General features: G+C 36.7%; 2 protein-coding genes and 1 long non-coding RNA gene across 5 annotated transcripts; 2 read left to right on the plus strand and 1 right to left on the minus strand.

Moving 5' to 3' along the window:
• The first annotated feature begins 962 nt into the window (after positions 1 to 962).
• LOC147489548 (uncharacterized) lies at positions 963 to 3,823 on the plus strand. The gene is made up of 6 exons (XR_015202445.1): positions 963 to 1,025; positions 1,154 to 1,308; positions 1,722 to 1,901; positions 1,977 to 2,054; positions 2,783 to 2,890; positions 3,589 to 3,823. It is a non-coding gene; the product is annotated as an uncharacterized LOC147489548 (long non-coding RNA).
• A 5,385-nt stretch (positions 3,824 to 9,208) lies between these two features.
• LOC147489549 (plant UBX domain-containing protein 10-like) lies at positions 9,209 to 11,814 on the minus strand. 2 transcript variants are annotated; one of them, XM_086572788.1, is made up of 4 exons: positions 11,224 to 11,814; positions 10,618 to 10,800; positions 10,344 to 10,532; positions 9,209 to 9,595 (listed from the first exon to the last, which is right to left on the minus strand). In XM_086572788.1, the coding sequence occupies exons 1-4, from the start codon at positions 11,812 to 11,814 to the stop codon at positions 9,368 to 9,370; spliced, it is 1,191 nt and encodes a 396-aa protein (XP_086428914.1). In that variant the 3' UTR covers positions 9,209 to 9,367. The 2 variants fall into 2 exon arrangements, with proteins under 2 accessions (XP_086428914.1, XP_086428913.1); XM_086572787.1 differs by having other exon boundaries at positions 10,344 to 10,535.
• Positions 9,357 to 19,629, plus strand: LOC147489550 (uncharacterized). 2 transcript variants are annotated; one of them, XM_086572790.1, is made up of 5 exons: positions 11,829 to 12,038; positions 13,101 to 13,182; positions 17,619 to 18,366; positions 18,458 to 18,740; positions 18,826 to 19,629. In XM_086572790.1, exons 4-5 carry the CDS (start codon positions 18,560 to 18,562, stop codon positions 19,170 to 19,172), a joined length of 528 nt encoding a protein of 175 aa, XP_086428916.1. In that variant the 5' UTR covers positions 11,829 to 12,038; positions 13,101 to 13,182; positions 17,619 to 18,366; positions 18,458 to 18,559; the 3' UTR covers positions 19,173 to 19,629. The 2 variants fall into 2 exon arrangements, with proteins under 2 accessions (XP_086428915.1, XP_086428916.1); XM_086572789.1 differs by lacking the exons at positions 11,829 to 12,038; positions 13,101 to 13,182 and adding an exon at positions 9,357 to 9,495.
• Positions 19,630 to 25,402: the final 5,773 nt, after the last annotated feature.

Raw genomic sequence — 25,402 nt, forward strand, 5'->3', positions numbered from 1 at the left:
GGTTGTATAAATAGGTTGTTTAGACTTTTGGGCCTTATTTCGGTTAATTGGATTAGGACCATGGGTTGAACTGTTTTAAACATGGGTTTGCGTTAGGACCTGTTTGGATGAACACCGGTTTGGGATTGTTGACTTTTCAAACTTTTTCCATATTAAAGTTTGTGGACAAATCCAATAATAGGATGTTGTCGGAACTTGTATAAACATGTTTGTCATTATCTAATAAATATTTGGCGTGGTATTATGCAATAATACATATTTGGCTTTGATGGACTTTGATTTTTACTATGTTGCTGATAAGAACTACGAAGGCTTGATTCTAATCTTGAAAAATTTGGATACGTAGGCAGCTTTAAGCAAAAGTGCAGCCACTACACTATACTATATTATATATTATATAATAGTTATTGTGATAATTATATTTGTACAATGTTAATACTTAATTGTGTACGTGCTTATCACTACAACAAAAGAGGTTTTCTGCAACGCACTCTTTTGCAACGCCAAAAAAATGTTGTTAAAAGTCACCAATTGCAACGCCTTATGGGGCTGCTAAAAGTTTGCGTGCTATTAACTTTAGAGTACATGGATTTATGTATCGCGATGCCCTCTTGCGTGGCAAATGGTTGTAATTATATTTTTGAAAAAAAAAAAATGCAATTTTTCTAAAAAGCCTTTATCATTTCCAACGTTACTACCGCGGCTAAAGTTAATTTGATCATTTGCAACACTATTTTCGTTGTAACAAATTATTTATTTAACGAATATCTAATTTAGTATAGTCTTTGTTGTGAACTTGCGATGAGACTGGTGCTGCTAATGGGCTTTATGTAGGGCGGGTTAATTAATTTTTGGAATTGGAACTATAGGCGGGCCTTTTTTTAATCTTAGCGCTCGAACTAGTCTAAAAACTAAAATGTGAAAGCCCTAAAATACTATCTCTTTATTTGACTTTCCCTTAAACCACCGCCACCCACATTTCCCACTGGCTACGTACCTAACCACTCGCTCTCCCAATCATCTCGGTAAACTGATGATTTCCCTCTCTCTCTCTCTCTCTTGATTACAAAAAGTTGGCTTCTTTATGTAGTAAATTGCATAAATGGGATTACCCAATTTTATTTATTAGCTAATCAGATGTCTTTTTTTGTAGGTTTGACTATAAATCTTTGTCATCATGCATGCTTAAAGGTTGGTGGGTGGGGCAAACATTTGCCTTAGCTAAATCAAGTGATTTTGGAGGAAAGAAATCTCGTATACGGAGATCAAAAGAGGATAGGAAGACGATGGTTGATATTTTATAAAAAGGTAGTTCTTTGGGTCATTTTTTAGATTTCGAGATTGTATATTTTGTACATATTAGATTTTGGCCGCTATTGCACCTATCTGTTACAAGTTATATCACAGTCAGGAAATAATGTACTGTGCAAACAGGTTAACTATCAATTTTACTCTTTTGTTAGTTATATAGTAAGTGATTACATCGCTGCAACTAGCAGTGAAGTGATTATGGTTAGATGATATATGATACTCTTTGGAAAAGCTGGTTTAATTTTACTTTTTGTGTTACTCCTCCATTACTGGCCAAGCTTCAATTTTCAGGTTGGGTCTCTTTATTTATTTTACAAATTGGTCAATAATGTGTGTAATGGGATACGCGTCATTTATATGTAAAGGGGTGTAAAAAGTTTAATCAATCCCAATGTGCTTGTTATCTACAGTGGTGGGTGTCTCACATTCCCTTTTATATAAGGCTTGTATCATGCCATCATGCTGCAATGGGTGTTTTTCAAAGCGCTGCTCTACAAAGTAATCTTTGATTTGGAGTTGCAGGGAAAGTTTGTATTGGTTTTATGTTACCTTCAAAGCTTCGATTTTTGGTTGAGCTTCAATTTTTTAAGGTTGGTTCTCTTTGGGGCTAATTTTCCTTCTCTTTGGGGTTTAATTGATTTTGGTTTTCTTAATTGACTTTTCAGGTTGGTTTATTCACAAGGATATAAGCTAAAATTACTACCAGAGAAAAAAAAGAAAAATATTGAAGCTTAATTTTTCAGGTTGGGTAATTTTCTTTTTAGTATTCCCATTCAATTATTGTACTTCCTTTGAATGCGTTATGTGATGCATGGCTTTGATTTTTAAAATCACATTTGGTGTGGATGGTGGTAACATGATTTTGTTTTGCTCCTTTTTCTTACCTTGTCCCTTTTTTTGTTCATTTGTTTTGCCTCTTCAATAAAACATGGCTCTTATGTGATGATGCTAGTAATGTGATGGTATGCAATCTATTAATAGAAAAATTGTTGGTAAGTAGTAATGCGCTTCACTTAGTTGGAATCTATATATTTAGTTAAGACATTCCGTTGTTTTATATGATAGGATTAGTACTTGCGGAATTTTAAGTATTATTCATTGGATTGGAAACAGGTGTAAGAGCTATGTGAGCCGCAACCATCACTTAAACGAACCATTGTAATTCATGAAGATCAAATAGATTGTGTTATTAGATTTGGCTTTTTAGTCTGGATTTAGGAATCTGTATTGAACTTGTAGGTGTTTTAGTAGTCGTACACATGTGAATTTACCCATTAGTACATATGTCCCTTGCTTTGATCAATCAATATTGGTATTCTTGTTAGTGTGGTTCATTTCTTTCGATTCTGGAGTCTATGTCGTGGGAATTCTTTACCTCTACTTGCCATGCTTCATTTTCTTACTCACACTATGTTTAGCAGTAGAATTACTTATTTATTTTCTCGCTTCACTTTCTCTCTCATCACTAAAGCCACAAGAGAAGGTGCAATATAGAAGATCCAAATTTCAACCCGTTGATTGATAAGAACATGCTTCTTTGCTTGATCCACGACCCCCCTATCCTACAGCTAGCTGTAAGGTGAGTGTCTTCTTCTTATAATCTCTATTAGATTACTAACAGCTAGTTCAATTTGTTTTGGGATGACTATTAGTTTAGACTTTTAGAACTTATGACTATTATTTATGCATACTAGGTCCTTAGATTTGACTTGGTAAAAAAATTTCACATGCATTGCTTACTTAAGTGCATTTTAGCTTTTGTAATGCTTAAGACAAGTTTACTTGTGTCTTTAATTTTCTTAGTTTGTTGTTGTACTAGATTAGCATCGGTTGCTAGCAGGTTAATTAAGAAAACGTGGGTTGATACTAGTGAAGTCGATCTGCCTTTTGTAATTGAGCATGTTTGCTCGACTTACTTGATGTTTAGCCTTTGGATTTCTTAATTTATTGTTTGGTTGTTGATAACTTCATGACGTACATGAGGTTTTCAATGGTTAGACATTGACTTGTTTAGTTGAAAATCTATTAGCTTTAGGTTATTTTTTTATTCTTATTTGATTTGTACCTTAATGAATATGAGTTGTAACTTTGATAAGTTCATTATAAGCTATCTGCCATGGGCGCCAATTGTGGCATGTTGTAGCGGTACATTGGTACTTCTGCATATGTTTGAGTTGGTAAAAAAAGTTTTACATGCATTGCCAATTTTAGTGTAAATTAGGTTTATTAATGTTTTGAATAAATTTACGTACATGAATGTTTTTTTACTTGTACCAGATTAGTCGATCCGTCGTCAGTAGTGGATTGAAGAAGAAACTTTGGGAGGGTGCTGCTCAAATTGGGATGCTATAGACACTATTTGTGAAATTTTAGTTTTGAATAATTTATCTAAATTTAGTCGATCATTGTTAAGATTGTGAGAAGATGTTTTTGTAAAGAATAATTATGTGGATTCTTTAAGATCTTTTGTAATGAATGATTTTAGTTAATGAAATACATTATATTACGATTTCTGGTGAATTGTTATGGGGTTATTGTTTTTTATATAAAGTGTATTGGGCAGGATTGTACATGTACATGAATTACACCATTTGCCATGCTAAATGTGTCACTAATGAAGTGGTGCTTCCATTTGGATTTTATACTGTTAGCAACAATTTTGGTGTGGCTAAAAGTTTTGATTGTACAGTAGGGAGACGTATAGCAGAGACATCTTTTGCCATGCCTATCATGCGGCTAAATTTTAGGACACCTTTTTTGCCACGCCTAATGTGTAGCTAAATATTCATACTTCCTGCAACGCCAACAATGTAACAAAAGGTTTGTCTTTTGCGACGCTTAGTAGTGCAACTAAAGGTATAACTATTGCCACGCCATTGTCGTCGGTACAAGCTGTCTTTTGCGACGCCATGCGCTGCAAATAGTTTGAAATAAATTTATAATTTATTTATTTTTAAAGAATGAAGTAGCAACGACAATAATGTATTAACAACGCCAAATGGCGTGTCAGCAAACTCGGATCTTTTGCAACGCCACTTTTGGCGTTGCATTGGAGTATTTGTGACCCACTTTTTAGCAGCGCCTTTGCGACGCCATCTTGTGCGTGGCAAAAGAGCATTTGCAACGCTTTAAGACACTTGTTGCAACGGTGCATGGCGTTGCAAGAAACCTATTCTGTTGTAGTGTTATGGTGGTTTAAAAGGTATTCACAAGGCATTTAATTAACGTGTTAATCATAATTGAGAATCGGGATATCTATGATTTTATATAATGGATAATGAGGTGAGTTGATTGGTTATTGTGTTTAGAATCTTTATTAATGATTCTATTGCTTGAGACGATGTTTATTTTATAATGAAAATATTATAATAAATGATAACTCTTGAGTGTTAAAATCCGATGTAAAAGTGTCCGGTGAAAATTTAATGTGTCGCCCACATCTTTAGATCTCTCCACGCCTCTTTGATGAAAAGAAATAAAAAGAAATGTTTATGACTAATGATGTCATGTTAAAAGCCACCTTAGAGAGGAACTAAGGCATTCGCCTTGCGGGTGGGCTGTATTCCTTGAGTGTACGGGAATGTAGGTCTGAATTCCTTGAATGTGGCGGGAATGACCTAAGGTATTCATTGAATGTGTCATGAATGACCTGTTATAGTGTTATGATAGGTATTCCTTGAATATGGCGGAAATGACCCAAGGTATTCATTGAATGTGCCATGAATAACCTGTTAGTGTTATGATGGGTATTCCTTGAAAGTGGCGGGAATGACCAAAGGTATTCATTGAATGTGCCATAAATGACCTGATATTTTGTTATGCCCAAAAGAGGATTTGTGAATGTGTATGAAAAGCCTAGAGATGGCTGTGACTCACAAGTTACGAGTTTACAAGATGAAAATATGTTTCCTGGAGGCGATATCCCCACTTGGGACATATGTCTTGCAATGGTACTCGGTGTGAGTGAGGCACACGGATATGTGTGATTTGGCAAATGTGTGTAGTGCAAATCATGGAGTAGGAACTAATGGTTGGGTTGTATCTTTTAATAAATTAGTCAACGAGATAATTAATAAGCAAAGTAAAATATTGATTTTACATGTGACGGAGTTATTGCATATGAATATTTATATATTATGATGTATTTCTTATGAGAAATGTTTATGTAGTTTGTGCGAGTTGATACTCACGAGGGATGAATGTACTCCCTGGTTGTGATTCTTCTCGTTCTCATAAGTAGATGAGTGGTTTTAAAGAAAAATATTGGCTTTATGTATGAGCGAGTTATTGGATATGATTGGTTGTGTATTATGATATGATACATATGATTTCATACGAATTGAAGTAATGTAAATGTTGTTATGTGATATAATTGATACGGTGGGGTGACATGAATGTTAATATTGATGACATATTATGTCAGATTGTATATTCTCATGGGTATTATGAGAGAAGTAGATGTATGAATTAAATGTTTAGGTTGGGAAACCTAACTTTGTTTTGCAGGAGGGTAGGACTTAATGATATTTTGTGCAGGGACGCTGTCATACCCTTATGCAGAAGGGGATATCGGTAAGATTTAATTCAATTACTAGGTTATTAAAATGAGTTATTATCATGAGTTAAAAGAATGGATGTCTTGCTTGCGAAGAAACTATGTCGGTTGAAATGACGGAACTACCTGTCTTCCAAGCTGAGAATGGTTAAGTTATGGGTACATATAAAGTGTTTGTTTGGATAATTAAAGTACGGAATTTTTTTTATGTTGTTGGTCTACTCATACCAGCAAATTCAATTTGCTGACCCATGTTTGCTTTCGTTTGCAACGTGGGTGTGTTCTTGGAAACATAGATGATGGAGTGCAGTGGATGAGAACCCGTGATTTGGATTTGCTCTTGGAGTCTTCTAGCTTAAGTTTTTCTGAAGTGTACGGTTTTGTTTTGAGACAGATGTAATAGAGTCGGATAGTTTCTTTGTAGTTTAAAATTTTGATTGAAGGATTGTTCCTTTTGGTTTTAAATTTGATCTCATATTTTTAATATCATGGTTGATAATGGGTTATTAGGGTTTCGTTTCATCCTGGATTTTTAGAAGATGGAATAGGGTGTGGATAATTCTCTATTTTTAATTTTCTAGAAATTTGAGATGTGACACTTATGGAAGAGGAGCAATGCCACATAGCATAAAGTTAGCCAAATAAGTAGGTATTATTTGTTATTCATAGAATTTAATATTGAAGGGAATTACTGTTTGAGGATATTTCTAATGAAGGATCGAAAGACAATTTGGCTATAATAATTTGATAGCACGTCCACAAGTTTGATGTTGCGTGAAGAGGAGTAACAGTCTGTGACGGATGAATTATGAACACTTCTGTATTGGTTTTTTTTTTTTTTTTTTTTTTTTTTTTTTTGCTAAAATACTTGACATATATATATTATAATAATATAGGAATACACTTAGAGTCCAAACAACATTTTGGAAGAGTACTCATATCAAATGAGCTAAACGCCCAAAAGCTCTTACCAAAAGCTAGTAATAACTGAAACATGAATAATTAAATTTAATATAAATTCTAATAATAACTTTAGCTATGTTTTTAACGGCCAAGCCAAACTGGACTCCTGTGCCTTCAAGTTGTTGATGACATTGATGTTATCGCCTTCAAACACAAAATTTTCCCCTCCTAGATGTTTAGCCAGCTGCACTACTACCTCAGCTGCTAGAAGTTCACTCTCTTCAGTTGACTTTGCCTGAAATCTCCTTACTGCAGCAGCTACTAGAGATCCCTCCTTATTCCATGCCATGGCAACAGCAACACCTGACAAAGTTCTCTTATTGAAAGCTGCATTAAACCTGACATTTACATAATCAACTGAGTAAGCTGGTTGACACCTACCAACATCCAAACTAGTATTATTAACACTTGTAGAGGTGGTAGCTTGTATGTTAGTGTGATTATTGCTACTTCTATTTACAGAATTAGAGCTAGGGTTAAGAGTCTCCTTTTTAAAGGCTTTGATTCTTCTATCCCATTTTATTTTAGTGCCTGTCAAGATTGCATCTCTGTCCAAAGCCCCTTTGTCAAACTTTTCTAAGTTTCTGTTGTCCCACATAGCTTGTAACAAGGTGCAAGTATACACCCCCAAGTTTGCTATATCAGTGTCTTTGTTTTCACACCATTCCATGATTTCATCCACCCATCTCCTTGAACTCTATCCATTATAAACCTCTATTCTTAACCCTAGTGGTGAAACAAACCACAAAGCTTTAGCCCAGTCACACTCAAAGAAAATATGTTCCTGGTTTTCTTCATTTCTAAAACAGAAGCCACACATGGTATCTGTATTATTTATCCTCTTCTGTATTTTCTCTCCAGTAGGCAAAATGTTCATATATATCTTCCACAAGAACACTTGTTCTCTAGCTACTACCTTCGTTATCCAAATTCTTCTAATAGTTTTAGGTTGGAAAGTTGAGTCACAAACCTCCCATTCCTTAGCTTTTAGCATGTTGTGGGCAGATTTGACAGAGAATTTACCCTTAGTGTCAGGCCACCAAGTTAACTCATCATCCCCTCCTTCTTGGGGTCTGATATGTGTCCCTTTAATAAGCCTTACCACTACAGGGTCAAAAGCTTCGTCTATTAACTGGTCATTCCACCCAGTTCCATCTGCTTTCATCAGAGGTTTGACTTTCCAATATTTTTGTGCCCCCACAGGTGGGTGCAAGTCCTGTAGTAGGATATTTTTATCATGAAACATCAGCCAAGGATCATAGAAGACTAAAGTATGAGCTCCATCTCCTATTGTCCATATGGACCCTTTGTTCACAAGATCAAAACTTTTATTTACCCCTCTCCAAAAATAAGAAACATCGGAGGGTAGATGTTGTTCTTTTCCCATACCTCTCCTACCATAAGCAGCATTGAAAGTTGGGTACCATATAGAGCTTTTGTCTTTTAAGGCTCTCCAACTTTGTTTAGCCAAGAAAGCCTTATTCATATCTGAGAACTTTCTGAAACCTAGTCCCCCTAGAGACTTAGGCTTACAAAGTTTATCCCACTCAATAGTGTGGATACTCTTTGATTCCTCATGTACATACCACCAGAATTATCTACACACTTTATCCATATTATCACATACAAATGCAGGGAGGGAATAGGAAGTCATGGCATAGAGAGGAGTTGCTTGGGCAACAGCTTGTATGAGAATCGTTCTTCCTGCTTGAGATAAGAGTCTGGCTCTCCATCTTTTTGTCTTTTTATGTACATTATCCACAAGGTAATCAAAATCAGCTTTTTTACTATCTCTAAGTAAAATAGACACACCAAGATATTTATCCTTATTTGTAAACTCTCTCATCTTCTAGAACCTTCTCATAATCTTTTTTTGTTTAACATGTACATTTTTACTAAATAACATACTTGATTTGTCAAAATTTATATGTTGGCCCGAGGCCTTACAATACTCATGCAAAATATTTTTAAGAGTATCAACTTCATTAAGAGAAGCTTTAGTAAAAAGAATTAAATCATCAACATATAATAAATTAGCAATAGGCGGAGCATATCTTCTAATCTTAATACCATGTATCTTATTTTCATTTTCAGCTTTATTTATCGTCCTAGATAAAGCCTCGGAGATAATAATAAACAAATAAAGAGATAATGGATCTCCTTGTCTCAATCCTCTCTAGAGAAAGAAGTCATCCAAAGTATAATATGTATTGGTTTATGTTCTGAAGTTGACATATATTCAATTTCATCAATAAATTAGTGGGTACTTGAATATTAGTGTTGTATTATGTCCTATAATGTCTAGTGACGTATAATCTGGTAGTGCAGGTTATTACACCGACGATACTAACGATTTGGTTTCACAACTTCAGCCTCGAGTAGGATGCATAATTCTTATATATATTAGTGAAATATCGCATATATATAGCACACTGTGACTGTCAACATGAGAAGTTTTAGCGGCGTGTTTAAATAAACATAATCCAATTTCATACTTCAAATGCGTGCTTTCCTAGTTTCTCTTCCTGCCAAATGATATTACAGAAGCTCAAGGAACAGGCTTGATCTAGGATGGAGACCTGCATCATTGAGAGTCATTCCCAACTGTTCAAAGCCGAACACTTTTCTTGGGAAGCTTGAGATCAATTTGTAGCCTGCTATTCCAGGTATGTTTTGTGAATCAATATATTTGTAGATTGACCTGATGGTGTCAGTGCATTGAAAACTCTGCTCTCTTTTTTCACCATTGGGAAACCTTACCAATATCTGCAAAGTCACATAAGAAGAATGAATCATTGAACATCATCCTGTATTTAGATAGGCAACTTTTTTTATATACTATATAATATCTACTGGAATTGATGGTTAGAGCATCTGAATGTTATTTCGTATCTTTTTTCTTTTCTGGCCGTACTCCCTGTCGAACAAGTACGACACAATTGATATATGGAGTAGACCTGCTATCTTAACAAATCCAACTTGGGCATATTGGACATAATAACCAGTTTATACCAGTTCAGTAGTTCACAGTCGGAGGACTGTGAAAATTAACTTTGGGTGTGGACTCAAAAGTATGCGTTTACTGTTTACAATTCGTAAATATCTTAATCAGGAAGCTGTTTTTGCTCATCTATCTTCTCCTGTTATATGTTCTGTGTAATTTTCCTCTCTTTGCTTTAGTAAATACGAAAGGTGGCCTACTATTTCTTTGCTATATAAACCTCAAGAATTATTCTAGATTTTGTATAGCATCACCAAATAGTTTTCACTCATCTATTTTTCAGTACATTTTCAATTTCACATCTAATTTTTACACCCAAAACAAAGTTGTCCGGCGCAGCTAATGATATACAGTCTCGAATTGTTCTTTCAATACTTTATTTTAGCTAACAACTAGGCCAAATATGCTACTATTTGGAAAAGAAAAATGACGTGGCTGTCTGTGCATGATTCATGTTTCGTTATAATCATAAATATCATTAACTAAGAGCAAGCTTCGGTTGCAGGAATTGACCTTAGTAATATCTGAATCCTTTCCAAGACTAATTCTCTCCCTTCTGCCTTGAGCTTTCTGGATAGTTTGTTTCACTTTGCTGCTTCCCTGTTGTTCTTTAGCAGGGTTTTTCCTCGATTTATCGGTGTTGCTCATCTTGCTCTGTTCTTGACCTGTTCTTCTCTCAATCAGCACTTCATTGCTTGTATCCTTCTACGAGTCAAAGAAACGGTGTGTAAGATAATCAAAGCTTTCCCTTTTTGCATTTAGATATTAAAAGTTGCAATGCACATACAGAATAATCAATCTGTAGTGATGCAAAGGTTGCTGCATCTTGTTCTTCTCTTATTTGACGATTCGTCTCAACAGTTTTTTTGTCTTTCACCTCGAACCTATTAGCACCAAAAGCTAGTCCATGTTCTTCCCTTGTTCTCTGCAGTATCTCGACCAACTCTGTTGGAGAAACTGGCCCTTCCATCTACACAAAGATCACAATCTTTACATTATTCCTGACCAATAAATCAGGATGGACCGATGGACTTAACACTTCCGTAAAACAGACACGCCTAGTCAAGGAAATATAATTTTGATTTAATAATAAGTCATCAGAGGATCAATTTAAGGGACAAACAGGAAAAAATGTAAGATCGCTTAAGAACTTGTTATGTCATATATAAAATCCAAAAAAAATGCGCACATAAAAACACGTAATAACGTTTGATTAACCAAAATTGTTCATCATGCATGTTTGATTAATCAAAATTGTTTACTGTTAAAATATTAGTTTACCGATAAAATCTGAACACTTTGATAAACTCCTAAATTAAAATTTAGAGGATGCTTTTTCCTAGCGAAGAAATATGTGCTGGGAGAATATATTGATTATGAAGACACTACCCACCTGCTGAAGGACACATATACTACTATCAGAAGCAGGAGCTACTACTGCACAGAAGGGAAAGGTTTCAACTCTCATCTCCATGGTCATTGGTAAACCTTCTCCCCTACTTGCAAGTGCTCCCCAAGAAACAAAGTTTGCATCTAGAAACTGCACCACAAGCTCTGAACGTAAAGTATTGTTGCAGAAAGAAGCTGTGAAAGGATGCTCAGGAGAGTGGAAATACATGAACAACAACTTGTGTTCTTGTTCTGCAATGCTTAGTGCTTCTACCAGTTTGCAAGCATAAAAGAAGGGATGTAATTGACCATATTTTTTCTCTAAGGTAGTTAAGAAAGCCCATTCTTCTGGGATAGTGTCTAAAGGATCTTGGAGAAATTGCTCCCTTAGGAAAAAAGTATTTCCATTCTGCCGATGATCATCTCTTCTTCGTGATGACCCGCTTGTGGTCATGAAATTTATTCTGTTAGCCATGGCTCTTGAGACCCCACCGATGATGCTTCTTGGAAGGCTAACCATCCTTCTCACCATTCCATTGTAAGAAGCTTGTAGGTCATTTGCTCCTAAGCCATCCCTTCCCATGAATGACGACATTGTTTCTTTCTCAGGTCCACTTGAAGGCCAAACTGCAAGTATTCTAACACCTTGTTATCTAATCAACTATATACATTTTAAGATATACATCATATCTCGCACATTTTTATTCCCTTCCCACAAACAACACGCTGGAGTGTGGAGATCGACTACTTTTGTGCCTCACCATGATGAAAGTCTTCATCAGAATCTGGCATCTACTAACAAACTGAATTGGTCGGCGTGTAAGTGACATTAAACTTTTACTTTTACTTTTACTTTTACTTTAATTTTCGCTTAATAGGCATAGTATCACCCTTTTCGCACCCTTTTCGCACCTAACAATTTTCAATGTGAAGACCATAACCCAATTTCCGTCCAACTAGTGTTGACGTGGCCCACATGCGTCGTATTCTTTGCTAATGTGGCATAGAGTAATTATTTGTATTGCCATAGAAGCCCAAAACACATAATCACCTAACAAGATTGAATCTCCAATGTCCGTTTTAATGGTTAAGATTTTATCTCACACCAAACTCAAGATATAATCATAAGCATAAAAAGCAAAAATCAGATTCTAATGTAATGGCCATTTTTTAATTATAGCTTCATTTTCTCCCTATCCACCACCACCGACCATAACTAGGAGTGGAATTCGGGTGGGTTGGGGTATAACCCGAGCCCGGGACCATGCTCTAGTCGGTCCTTAAATTTTCAACCCAAGTTCTAGCCCAACCAATTCGGGTTGAGTCAAACTTTTTGGGTTTTTTTTAGAATTATGAGATAAAAAAAACACTAAAATTGAAATCTTCTAATGAAATTAAAGAGATTTGATTGTTTGAAAAGGAAACTAACCTTGTTGATTACATTATTCTCTCTAAAATAGAGATTCTTGACCTTATTTTTGATAAAAATATAATTATTGAAATATATACATACATATATGCATACGGGTCCCAATTTTTTGTTTTTTGATATTCTAACCCGAGGCCAACCCAAAATTGAGTCAAGTTTTGATTTTACAAACCAAGCCCGGACCACGGATCTAACATGTTAGCCCAAAACTAACAAAAATTGGGTTTTAGTCCATCGAGCTTGGGCTAACCCTACCCAAATTCCACCCCTAACTATAACCACCAACATGTCAAAAACGGTGATCTTCAATATACTTCTTATTCAAACATAGTTCTCCCTCAATTAAACATTTCACTAAAGTTAGAAAATTTGTCATAGATCAATGAATCAAATACCTTATTATATATTTTACAAATACTCATTTAGGAACACTCATTTTTCAATGCAATCAGGTTGTTGCATCTTCTCGATTTCAACTTGAGGGTTGGGGGTGTATTTTTGTGGCCTGCTAAAATTCATCAACAATTATGTGGGGTATGTTCTTCTCCCTTCTTACAGAGCATTGATGATATGTTGGAGTAACAACTTCACTAAGGTTTGTCATAATGTGAAGCATAAAATGATCAACCTCAAATTCAAGGCAATGTTATCAAAGATGGATACAAAAAATGGGTGGGTCAATCAAAAAAGCAATCAATACAAAAACATACATGTGTACCCAAATTCATTTTTGACACTAACAAATCTGTTATTGGCTCTGATTGTAAAATTGAATGGTCCAAGCAAGAAAAAGAAATCAATGGAGAAGCATTTCTTGTTGCTCTTGGCTCTCTTTGTGACTGGAATGCACTAGCACCTTCAATGGTGGTGGCCACGTTGAGAAAGGGATTATGATTTTTTTTTTTTTTTTTTTTTTTTGGTGGGCAATTAGCAAGGTTTTTATAGAGGTCTCCTACCCCTTTTTATTGAATTTAAAAGAACTAAGCTTGTTACACTCTCACATACTCTTTCCCTAATGCATCATCAGTTACAATCCTCTTGAGTTCCTCAGAAAAAGAACTAGGCTCTATTTCCAACCAGTTTACATTTGGAATATGTGGAGCTAACAAATTCGCTAACCTATTAGCTTCTCTAAAAATATGGCATATAGTAAAATACTTCATTTGTCCCTTCATTCCTTCAATGCTTCTCATGGTTTTGTTTGCTACCCATGGGTGCTTTCCTCCACTCTGCATGAAGGATACCACATTGTTGGAGTCTGTTTGTGCTGCTAGCCGTGTCACATTATGCTTATGTGCCAATTTCATACCTTGTTCCACTGCCTGCAGTTCGATCATAGCAATACTGTGATAGTGAGACTTTCCATGTGCCGCTGCTATTACTGCCCCATTGTCATCTCTTATGGCAACAGCCCATCCTCCTTCCTCCCCTTGAAGTGTTCCATCTCTTATGATTTGATGATATTACATACAAGGAAAAAAAAATTAAAAAGATGGAGAATAGATCGAATGGAACAGGTGATGCTTTTAGTTGTCGTCGCCGGTGGTGGTAGTTGAGAGGAGAAAATGATGGTGGATTGGTGTAGGTGGTGGTGGTCGTTTGGCATTCTTTTTTTATCGGACTACCATGTTGAGTTGAGAGAGGTTCGTACTCGCTGCCCGGCTATTGCCTCTTGGGTCAAGTATTTGTATTGTCAACCTGCAAGGTTATACTTGGGGGATGATTACATATGGTCTGCTACTAGGGTCCAGCAAGGCAACCCTTTGGGTCCCTTTCTCTTTGCACTGGTGTTGCATCCTCTGATTCTACAGATCCAATGTCCAGATGTCAGTTATTGCTACAGTCGGCTTGGTACTTAGACGATGGGATTCTAATTAGGGATACAAAACAAGTGGTGACAGCTTTGCGTATGCTTTAGGAAGAATGACCTTCTTATGAGTTGGTTCTTAATGTGGCTAAAACTGAGATAATTTGGCCATCACTAGATCCACGTCGCTCCACTCCTAGTCTCTTTCCTTTAGATTTATCCCGTCCTCAGTAGGGGGTCAAGTTGCTTGGAGGGGCAGTCAACACTGATTCATCATTTGTCATGGGCCTTGCTCACAAGCAGGTTGAAAAGGCTATGACTTTGATGGACTATTTAGTTGTATTGGAGGATCCACAGTGTGAGTTAGCACTCTTACGAGATTGCGTTGGGCTCTCTAAGTTGGTCTTTGCAATTCGTACTTGTCCACCATCCTTGTTTAGAGAGGCAGCTAAGACTTTTGATCGGCATTTTCGCAGTGCTCTTCAGGGTATTATAGTTTTTGATAGTCCTGGTTTCAGTGATTTACAGTGGTGTTTAGCAACGCTTCCTTTACATCATGGTGGGTTAGGTATATATTGTGCCACTGATGTCTCTGCATTTGTTTTTGTGGCAAACCGTTTTCAAACTATTGAACTTTAGAGCCACATTCTTAGGAGTTGTGGTATAGTGCATATGAGTGAGATTCTCGATGATGCCAGCACTGTTTTTGTGTCACTGTCTATCCGATCTTGACCTTAATTCTCTAGTTGTAGTAGGTGCCGATGGCGGTGGTAGTAGTTGAGAGGAGAAAATGATGGTGGATTGGTGCATGTGGTGGTGGTGGGTTGGTATTCCTTTTTGGTGTATTTAACTTAACTTCTAATTAATATCTACCGTTGGACACAACAAACGTGATGATGCCACCACATGTCCTTGACTATGGATTTCAACTTGTGTGGCAAATCACCAACGTCTATGTGCCACCTAAGCAAATGAACGGACACGTCTTCGACTCCACCACCTGAGCAATTGACTGAGTGGGAGTAGGTTATAGTCTCAAAGTGCAATAAAATTAATAGCCACCTAAAGTGCAAAAGTGGTGATAGCACATATACTATGCCTATTAAGTGCTTTATTTTACTAAAGAGATGTAGAATCTGATGGTGATTTGCAATAAAGGTAAATGCAGTGATTGCGGTCCAAGAGGAGAATCCAATGCCTATCAACTTTCTTCCAAATCCTGTTTAAGGTCGTAGTGACATCAGTTGAGACTAAAAATCCTGGTACATACCTTGTTATATCGTGCAACCAAGATTTAGGTGGCTAACAGAGTAACAAGGACTCAGACCCGCCCAAATTATCTAGTTTTCTCCAAAGTAGCTCTATCAAATAAAAGCTAATTACCAAAAATAAATAATAAAAGTTTGAGAGTCTTGTCACGGCCAAAATGACCCTATTATGCAAACTAGTATGATGCATGTGCTAACGCACATATTGTTTTTATGCCCAAACTAAATAATTAAGACAGTAAGAGTAATATCGTAAATATAGGAAAATAACATGATCAAAACCGTCCTAAAAAGTGTGACCAAGAGTCACAAATCACAAAATAAATAAATATTATAGTACTGTTGCAGGACTGTAGGTCAGAGTTAGGGTCAGGATTTTTAAATTAGTAAAAGATTGGTAAAGAGACCTAGTTGGGTTATAAATAGGGTTTTTTAGACTTTGGTCTTACACATAGTTGGTTTATTAGATTTTGGTACAAAAAAATTTGAATATTAAACTTTAGTTCTAGTTCTGTTTATTGACTGTGACAATCAACGTGGTCAATCAAGACAGTTGACTAAGTTGATTGTCATTTGACTAACCGAGTTGACTAACAGTCAAGTAGTCAACAAACAGAACTAGGACTAAAATCTAATATTCAAGTTTTTCTACACCGAAGTCTAATAAATCAACTATGCATCGGACCAAATAAAGTCTAAAAAACTCTTATAAATATGCTGAAGAAAATTAAGAAAATATTGATCAGTCTAAAGTGCTTGATGCAAAATTGTTTTCCTATATGGAAGAAATTAGGAGGAGTACTTGTTAAAACTTTAAAAAATAAAAACCGATCTAAGAAAATTATAGTATTTGTGAACCGCATATGCTCTTTTATTGGTGTGACTACTCGACATTACTGCATCATTGTCAACAGCAATTTTCAAAGAAAGGTGACCGACACCACTTCAAATCATATTGACTTTTGAATGCCGATGGGGGAAACATGTTGCGTGTGAAGAAAGGAATATGACTCAACGTTTCCTTTTTGTACATTCTTTACCAAAACGAACTTAAAATAATTAAAAATGCAAGATAATAAGATAAGAAGAAAAAAGGGTAATTGCCCGAATCGGCCATAATAAATACACATTGTTCTCTAACCGGCCATGTCTTTCAATTTTGACCAATTTAATGGGTTTTTGACCCTTTTGCCCTTCCGTACAATATTCTCTCTCCTCCTGTCACACTCTCTCTCCTCTACAACACACTCTCTCTCCTCTTGTACTTCTGATGTTGACATGCACAGTCATATCTATCCGTTAGATTCTCTTAACGATACGTACCATCGATTAATGACCGTTGGATTTCAACCCAGCAAAAATGAAAACAGACTTTAGCTATTGTGGGATCACGAACCAGCAATTTATGGATCTACTATCAGCAACTTTTACGTTGTTTTTGTAATTCAAAAACGAGACAATATTTATCTCGTTTTTTGTGCCAACCTCAAAAAGTTTTTACAAAGCTACACTTTTTTCTCTGGGTTCTTCTTTTTTAATATTCTACTCTATCTTCTCCTTTTCGATTTTTCTAAGGATTGTGATGGATGAAAAGAACTCAAACCTCGATAATGGTCAGTTTTGATGTTTGTTTAGTTGTCTTTAGTGTTGGTTTGTTTCTATGTAGGTTTATGTTTCGGTTTGCTTCTTTGTAGTTTTACGTAGAAGTGTGAATGTTTTTTTTATAAGGTTTCCATGGTGGTTTACTATTTCCAAGTTGATTTTGTTGTCATAGTTATGGTATTTATACAAGGGTTATACAATGTCATAAATGTAGAACAATAAATGAAAGAACTTTACTGTCATTTTATTAAAAGCTCCTACTTTTTATTGTGCTAACTTTGTATTTTTTTCAGGTTCATTCAATATGCTTATTTATTATGATGGTGAGATGAAATCTGACAAGCATGGTGTGATGAAGTATCTAGGGGGTGAGGTGAAATTGAGATTGTTTGATGTGGATACTCCTTTTGAAGGATTCATGTGTCTTGTTGAAGCTGTGTCATCGCGCATAAGATTGGGGTTTTCTATTAGGTATTTGACAAACAAGTCCCCTTGTAGAATTGATGAAGAAACCGACTACTTGAACATGATTAAGAAGCAAAAGAAGACTCCAACGAAAGCAATGAAAGTTTGGGTTATCAATGAAGCAATCGTCATCACACCATGTGGTATGGGAGCAAGACAAATTAGAAGATCAAGTCCTGGACAACCCATCGCGGAAGAACAAAAAGTTAGATCTGAAATCATTTAAAAGCAGATAGTGTTACTCCTGGAAAAGGTGGTGGACAACCAAGAGTGGAGAATAAACCGGTTAGTAGTGAGCTATTTAAACAATAAATGGTTAGAAGTGCAAGTCCTGGATTAAGTTATGGAATTCCTAGTACAAAGAAGAAACAAGTTTGTAATGAGCCGTTTAAACCTTCTCTGCTGCCAAAGAGTGTTTGTCCTGGATCAAGTGGTGGAGAACATTGTATTAAGAAGAAACTCAATGAAGAAATTCCACCATCGATTCTCCAAGGAAACAATCTTTTTTGAAAGAAAAAGTGCTAGCTCGACAGAAATATTCTTTCAATCAATTTAAACTTGTGGACGAACCAATAGGTAAATCACTAATTAATTTTATTTTAGTTATTCTTAGTTCCAGTAAATGGTTTGGTGGCTGACGGTTATAAACGCTGTGTTCCCCAAACAGTTCGCTAGAACAACCTTCAACTGCAACTCGTCAATTGCAAGATGTGGAAAAATAAATGTCGTTGAAAATGTCCCACACAGCTTGGAGACGTTCGAAAAGGTCATGGCATGTGAGGGATGGGGAACAAGTAGTACACCTGTAAATATGTTAGTTACGCATAAATGTCTGTTCAATTACTCACATTTAGTAACCATTTTAGATTTGTTCCCAAAGGGAAGCTCAAGTGTAGTTGGTAGTTGCAAATCAATAGAAGAAAGGATACCTCTTCCAATTGTCATTGAAGGTGAGCAGTATAAACATTACAGGGGATAATTATAGTTTAAGTTGCTGATAGTCCGTGCACTAATGGTTGACCTATTATAATGCAGAGGATGATCCCACTGGTATTGAAGATGCTGATCAACCAGACTATGAAGAGTTTGATTCTCAAAATCCATATGGAGATATAGCTTACATTCCTGAAGAATACATAATTGACAGTCCTCGAAGTAATGAGGAGGTTGAATTTCAAAATGAAGATGAAGATGAAGTTCAAATACTAAATGATTTAGTTGATACAGCTGACATTCCTAAAGAAAACATAATCAGCAGTTCTCGAAGTAATGAGGAGGTTGAATTTCAAAATGAATATGAAAATGAAGTTCAAATACTAAATGATTTAGTTGATACAGCTGACATTCCTCAAAAAAAACATAATCGACAGTTCTCGAAGTAATGAGGATGTTGAATTTCAAAATGAATATGAAGATGTTGTTGCGGGTGAAGTTGTGGTAGTTAAAGATGATGAAGATGATCAAGTTGAGGAATATAATCGTGATGATGGCGATATATGGTCGACTCCGAATTGAAGTCAAGAGTATTTGTGGGGGGACACACCTATGACAGTTGTGAATGATGGCGATGAGGAAGGTGAGATTGATTTCGAATTAGAGGGAATGGTTGATGCTAGGGTTATTGGTGCTAAAGATTTGAATTCTGAAGACCTACATCAAGGATATGATCCTTTGTGTGGTTCTCATAGTCCAAAAACCACTACGAACCAAAGTGAGATTGTAAATCCTTGTAATGAGGGGTTGAAGTTTGTACCCCCTAAAGTAGGTCAGCACTACGCCACTTGAGATGATCTTGTGAAAGACATGAAATCTTATGCAATTGCACACATGTTTGATTTACGTCGTTGCAATACTACCTCCCAAAAGTTGGTAATCAAGTGTAAGACAACTAACTGTTCATTTCATTTGTATGCAAAACCTGCAACTGGGTCTAATATGTGGGTGGTTATAACTTTTAGAAATGCACACACTTGTGCACAAGATAAATCAAGCAGACGCAAAGTGGGTTTCATAAATTGTTATGTCCAAGCTTAAGGACAATGAAGAACTGACTGCAAAGAACCTTCAGTTGGAGGTGAAACAGTCACAACTAACTGATGTGACATATAAAGTTGCGTGGAAGGCCAAAGAAATTATGTTAGAAAAGGTCAGAGTACTATTGTAACTATCAGCAACTATAAGGATAACTAGTAGCAATATATAAAGTCTTAGTACAATTCTATGTTTAGGGTATACCATGTACACCGAATTATTCTTTATAGTATGCTATGAAGAACATGTATCATCTTTTCGATTAACTTGTATCTGTCATGGCGTGTAACTATTAGGCATATATAACCTGAGCTGGTGTATTTTGTTTCGATGTAGATAAGGGGCAGCTTCAGTCAATCATACCAGATGCTGCCAATTTATTTTAAAGAACTAAAGAAAATTGATCCAGATTGCCACACTGATATAATAACAACAAGCGAGCACAGGTTTGAGCGTTTGTTTGTGAGCTATGGCGTAACTGTTTGTGCCTACAGAAGGTACCTTCGTCCGTTGATTATGATCGATGGAACTTTCATGAAGGGCAGATACAAGTCTGTCATTCTAACTGCTCTTTCTGTTGATGGAGATAGTCAGTGCTTTCCAATTGCAGTTGGTGTAGTCCCAAAAGAGAATAATGAACATTGGGATTGGTTTCTTCAAAAATTCAGAGATGTTGTAGTTGGTCCTACAGATAAGTTTGTTCTATTATTAGATAGGCATGCAAGCATTCTCCAGGCAGTGCCAAAAATTCTTCCAAATGCATACCATTGCTTTTGTGCACAACATATCTCCAACAATGTTAGCAAAGAATACACCAAAGGGAGAGTTAAGGTCGCTGCAGAAACTTATGATAAAGTTGACTTTGTGAGAATCATGTGTCGCATTTGGTGTAGTGATAGTAAAGGTTACGCAAAAATAATAAAGATTCTGAAGGAACAGTGGTCATTTGCCTATGCTAAAATGAGAAGGTATGGAATTTGTTATACAAATCATATTGAAAGTTGGAATAAGATGATTATGCCTTAGCGAGCTATGCCAATTACATCTCTGCTAAATGGTATTCGAATGAGCATTATGAGGCACTTTTATGACTATCGAGTCATGGCTTCGAAGCTGAAGACAAAGCTGACGAAATCAGCTGAGGATGTAATCATTTCCTCTCATTATGTTAGTCGGTCGTTCACTACAATAAGGGCTAGTGAGTACGTATACTCGGTTACTAGCGTAGGGCGCACGGATACAGTTGACCTACTAAAAAAATATTGTACATGTGGTTTTTTTCAACAAGTTGGTATTCCTTGTAGCCATGCAATGAAGGCCATTGACGATGGTTGGTTTTGTGTATATGACTTCTGCCTGCCGTGCTACTCAAAGGAAACGATGATGGATACCTATCAAGAGAATTGGACACCGATGAAGGGCAAAGAACAGTGGCATTGGGGAAGTTACAACATCATGGTTCGTCCTCCCACAGATGAGGTAATGCCTGGCAGGCCCCAAAAGAAGAGGAAACGTTCTAAAGGAGAGGGTGTGCCAGTGCAAAGGAGAAGGTGCAGCCGTTGTGGTGCCCTTGGACACAACAGAGCAACCTGCCCTAATGCGATAGATGATGCTACTTGGATTGACTTTCAGCTGGGTTCTGACTGATTTTACCAACGAAGACAACATTTGAGTTAACCATCAGCGATGAATATAAGTACTATCAGCAACTAATCTTGTAATGTTATTTGGATTTTCTTGGGCCTTTCAATGACTATGTAAGTTATTTGGGAATCAATGTAATGGTATTTTGTTATTGGGTATACTTGTAGGTGTTCTCTCTATTGAAGTTATCAATATGTAGGCAAAAAAAACAAATACTATAAAATTAAGGGTTAAAATTAACGCTACAATTGAAACACTTAAGATTGTAACTTGAAAATTAGAGACGTTATCGAGGGTCGTTATCTAAACAAACCACTGAGTTCAAACCCCTTCAAAATAATGTTATTTGGGTTTTCGTTTGCCTTTCAATGACTATGTAAGTTATTTGGGAATCAATGTAATGGTATGTTGTTGTTTATACTTGCAGGTGTTTTGTCTAATGAAGTTATCAATATGTAAGGTAGCAAAAAAACAAATACTATAAAAAATACTATAACATTTTGAAGCATTTAGGATTGTAACTTGAAAATTATCTAAACAAATACTAATTTCAGGTGTTTTGTCTATTGTTTAGATACATTATCTTAACAAACCACTGACTTCAAAATATTATGTTTATCAGAATAGAGCACTATGAAATTAGACACATAAGTTCCAAAATAATAACGGAATAATAACAAACATCTGAAAATGAGAGCATTTCGATGTCCCTTAGTTCTTATCTTCAGTTATGTTCTCCTGCTGGTCAGCAGACCCATCTTCAGCATCTTTACCTTTGTTGTTTTCTGCATCCTGCAGATGTACCTATCTTCCAGCTGTTTCATCATGATTCACTTCATCTGGTTCAATGTTGAGTTGGTCCTCAGTAGCAGCTTCTGCATCCTCCTTCACTTGCTCAATTCCAGCTGTTGCATCTACTTCACTCTGTTGGCATTGGTTAGCCTCCACTTGGACCAACTCAGTAGCAGGTTCACAACCTCCTTAGTAGCAAGTTCAACATCCTCTTCAACAGCAGGTTCAACATCCTCCTTCTCACATACAGCTGGATCTGCTTCACTTTGTGGGCATTGCTCCGTCCCCACTTGGACCCACTCAGTAGCAGGTTCAACATCCTCCTGCATTTCGTCACTTGTAGCTACATCTGCTTCACTTTGTTGGTATTGCTCCGTCTCCACTTGGTTCAGAGTAGCAGGTTCAATATCTTTGTCCACTTGCTCACTTCCAGCTTCATCATCCTTATCTCAGTAGCTGCTTCGGCATCCTTAAGCTCTTTGTCAATTCCAGCTGAATTTGCTTCACTCTCTACCTCTATGCCAATGTCAACTTGCTTCAGTACCTCTATCCCAATAGCTGCTACATCCTTGGACACATGCTTCAGTACCTCTGTCCCAGTAGCTGCTAGGTGCTGACTTTCTTCTGTCAACCTCTTTTCAAATTCTGTTCTCTTCTTAGCCACTTCATCTGGATTTAATCCACAGGATAAATGTCCATTCCAATCCTCAGCCCCATTCTAAATGGTTGCATGTCAATACTGTTTACCCTCTCAGGAACACCTCTAAGAAGACTATCAATAAAGGCAAGGCAATATAACCCACAGCTATTGGAATCTGGTTGTTGTGTAACACTAACAAATTCACGAGCCCATGGTGTGTTCAAATCAACAATAGAGCTTGGATCAACACACCTAAGCACATAAGGAATCATTCTCTCCAAAGCTAGTTGTTCATCAGAAATTTGCTTTCCACCAAGAGAATCATAGGTGCACACTTTCATCTCTTTAAAGTTAAAGACATCAACAATCCAGTGACTACCATGAACTTGAAGAGGTACAATTACTCCCTTACCCTGTACTGGGTGCGGTTGATTTCTAATCCTTCCGTCAACGGGGTCTAAATACTCTTTCACAATTTCATATGTATGGTACAAACCATTAACCAATCTTTCCTCTGGGCTTGCAGCTCGAAAACTTGGGTCTTGTAGCTTATTTTTGAATATCCCATACTATCTTATCATGAATTTCTACATCCACAAAGTGATGATTAAGCTTATCAAACTTAAGTAAGATTAGTGAGTAAGCTTCAACAGAAACTTAGTATTAAAGTATAGATAACTCACAGCAAAGTAAACATTCTCCATAACAGTATACACTTAATCTTCCGGAATGGCATGTTCCTTACAGTGCTGCTTATACCACCTTATTAATAGCTTGATATATAAGCTGAGAACCTATAAAATAATCAAATAGGAATTAGTAACAATTAACTTTCTGTAGTAGTTTACTTTGCACATTAATACCGAGTTGCTAATAGTTTTAGAGTAAATTACTAATGGTAGATTCATTACCTCACCATCCACCCATTGTCTTCCATGTAACGAATGAAAATTATGCACTGAAATAACTTGATCATACCCAAAAACTCTCATATCTGGAGAGTTATGTTGATTCTTCTTCCTACTGCACTTTCTCCAGTAATAATTGACAACATTTACCTCACCTGTAGTAGTTGTTTTCTTGTAAAAGGTTGATGACAGAGCAACCTTGATTAATGAGTCATAGTCCTTTCCCATCTTCTCTTCCCATAAACTAGTACTTTCTTTTCCCAGTTTTTTCTCCCTCCTCCTTCTTCTACAGCCACTCTCTGCACTTTTCTTATCCATTTCCTTCTCCATCTGAGTGTGAATGAGTACCACATCAGGGTCCTCCACATCACCAAAGATCATGTCGACCATCGGTGTTTCGATCATCATCTACAGCTGCCACATCATGTTCAGTGCTTACTCCTTCTGATGGTGATAGGGCTGGCAATTCAGTTATGTCAGAGAGCTCTACACTTTCAGCCAATAGAGAAACAAAACTGAATTTTTCCATTTCTCTATTCAGGACTGCTTCCCCATCAAGATCACCGGGAGGGAGGACTAGAACAGATGCCAAAGGATATAATACCCTACCAAGATCCCCAGATGACAAAAAAGAGTAAAAGGGAACATGATCAAGCATTGAAGATTCAGCATAAGGTACTATAGCAGTCTGTACCCCCACCAGGTCCTCCTCTAGCTCCACACTATGTTCTTGGTATGTCCCTCTGGGTATGACCTCACTAATCTTCTACAAAGCACTTGTAGCAACTGACTCCAAATCATTTTGCCCTCTTTGTTGTTGTGCAATATCTTCATCTTCGTCTGACTCAGCCTGGATCAACTTCCTTCTTTGTTTCGGTGTCTCAGCTTCCTTAAGCTTCAGCTCCCTTTCCTTTGTTCTCTCAATTCGATTTGATATTTTTTCTTCAAATTTTGCCTCTCACTAGCCTTTATAGCCTCATTTTTGTTTGCCCTAGATGGTGAACTCGAAAGTACCACAAACTTTGACCACTTTCCTTTTCTTTCTTTCATAATCGAAAGGGTATTGAAGTATCTCCCACAACTTCAAGGCTTTGATCCTTGTCCAATGCTCTTTTTCTTTTATTTGAGGAACTAGGAGAAACCTCAAAGGTAACTTTCGTAGAAACAGATGAACTCCCTTTCTTAGGTTCTGAGTGAACCTTCTTCTGGGAAGACTTCTTCGGGGTAGACTTCTTCTGGGAAGACCTTATTGGTGTTTTCAGTTTAGCATCAGAGCCTACATTGCTTGGCTTCTTTGGGCTTGGGCTTCTAGTTTTACTCCTTGTTCTAGCATCAGCACCTTTCATAACCTTAACCTCTAAACTTCTGCTCCTTGTTCTACTCCTACTCCTTGTTCTACCCCTTATTCCAGGCCCTTTCACAACCTCAACCTCTAAACTTTCCATGCCACCTTTCAACCCACCATGAGCAATCTCTTGAATTATTGTTTCCATGCCAGTCCTTATTTCACTCTAGAGTATATCCCCAACAACCATAACCTCCTTACGGACCTGTTTTAGATTAATCAGAGCACATAACAAAGAATATAAGTAAGATC

The sequence above is a fragment of the Coptis chinensis genome, chromosome 7, assembly GCF_015680905.1.
Source record: "Coptis chinensis isolate HL-2020 chromosome 7, ASM1568090v1, whole genome shotgun sequence".
NCBI classification, from domain to species: Eukaryota; Viridiplantae; Streptophyta; class Magnoliopsida; order Ranunculales; family Ranunculaceae; genus Coptis; species Coptis chinensis.

Bases quoted from the DNA above. Each gene is read 5' to 3' on its own strand.
- LOC147489549 (XM_086572787.1), bottom strand. From the start codon at position 11,814: ATGTCGTCATTCATGGGAAGGGATGGCTTAGGAGCAAATGACCTACAA. The intron at 10,801-11,223 runs GTGGGTAGTGTC...ATCTTTGTGTAG, and splicing joins GTATATGTGTCCTTCAGCAG to ATGGAAGGGCCAGTTTCTCC. The intron at 10,536-10,617 runs GTATGTGCATTG...TTTGACTCGTAG, and splicing joins CACTACAGATTGATTATTCT to AAGGATACAAGCAATGAAGT.
- LOC147489550 (XM_086572789.1), top strand. From the start codon at position 18,560: ATGGCATGTGAGGGATGGGGAACAAGTAGTACACCTGTAAATATGTTA. The intron at 18,741-18,825 runs GTGAGCAGTATA...ATTATAATGCAG, and splicing joins TCTTCCAATTGTCATTGAAG to AGGATGATCCCACTGGTATT.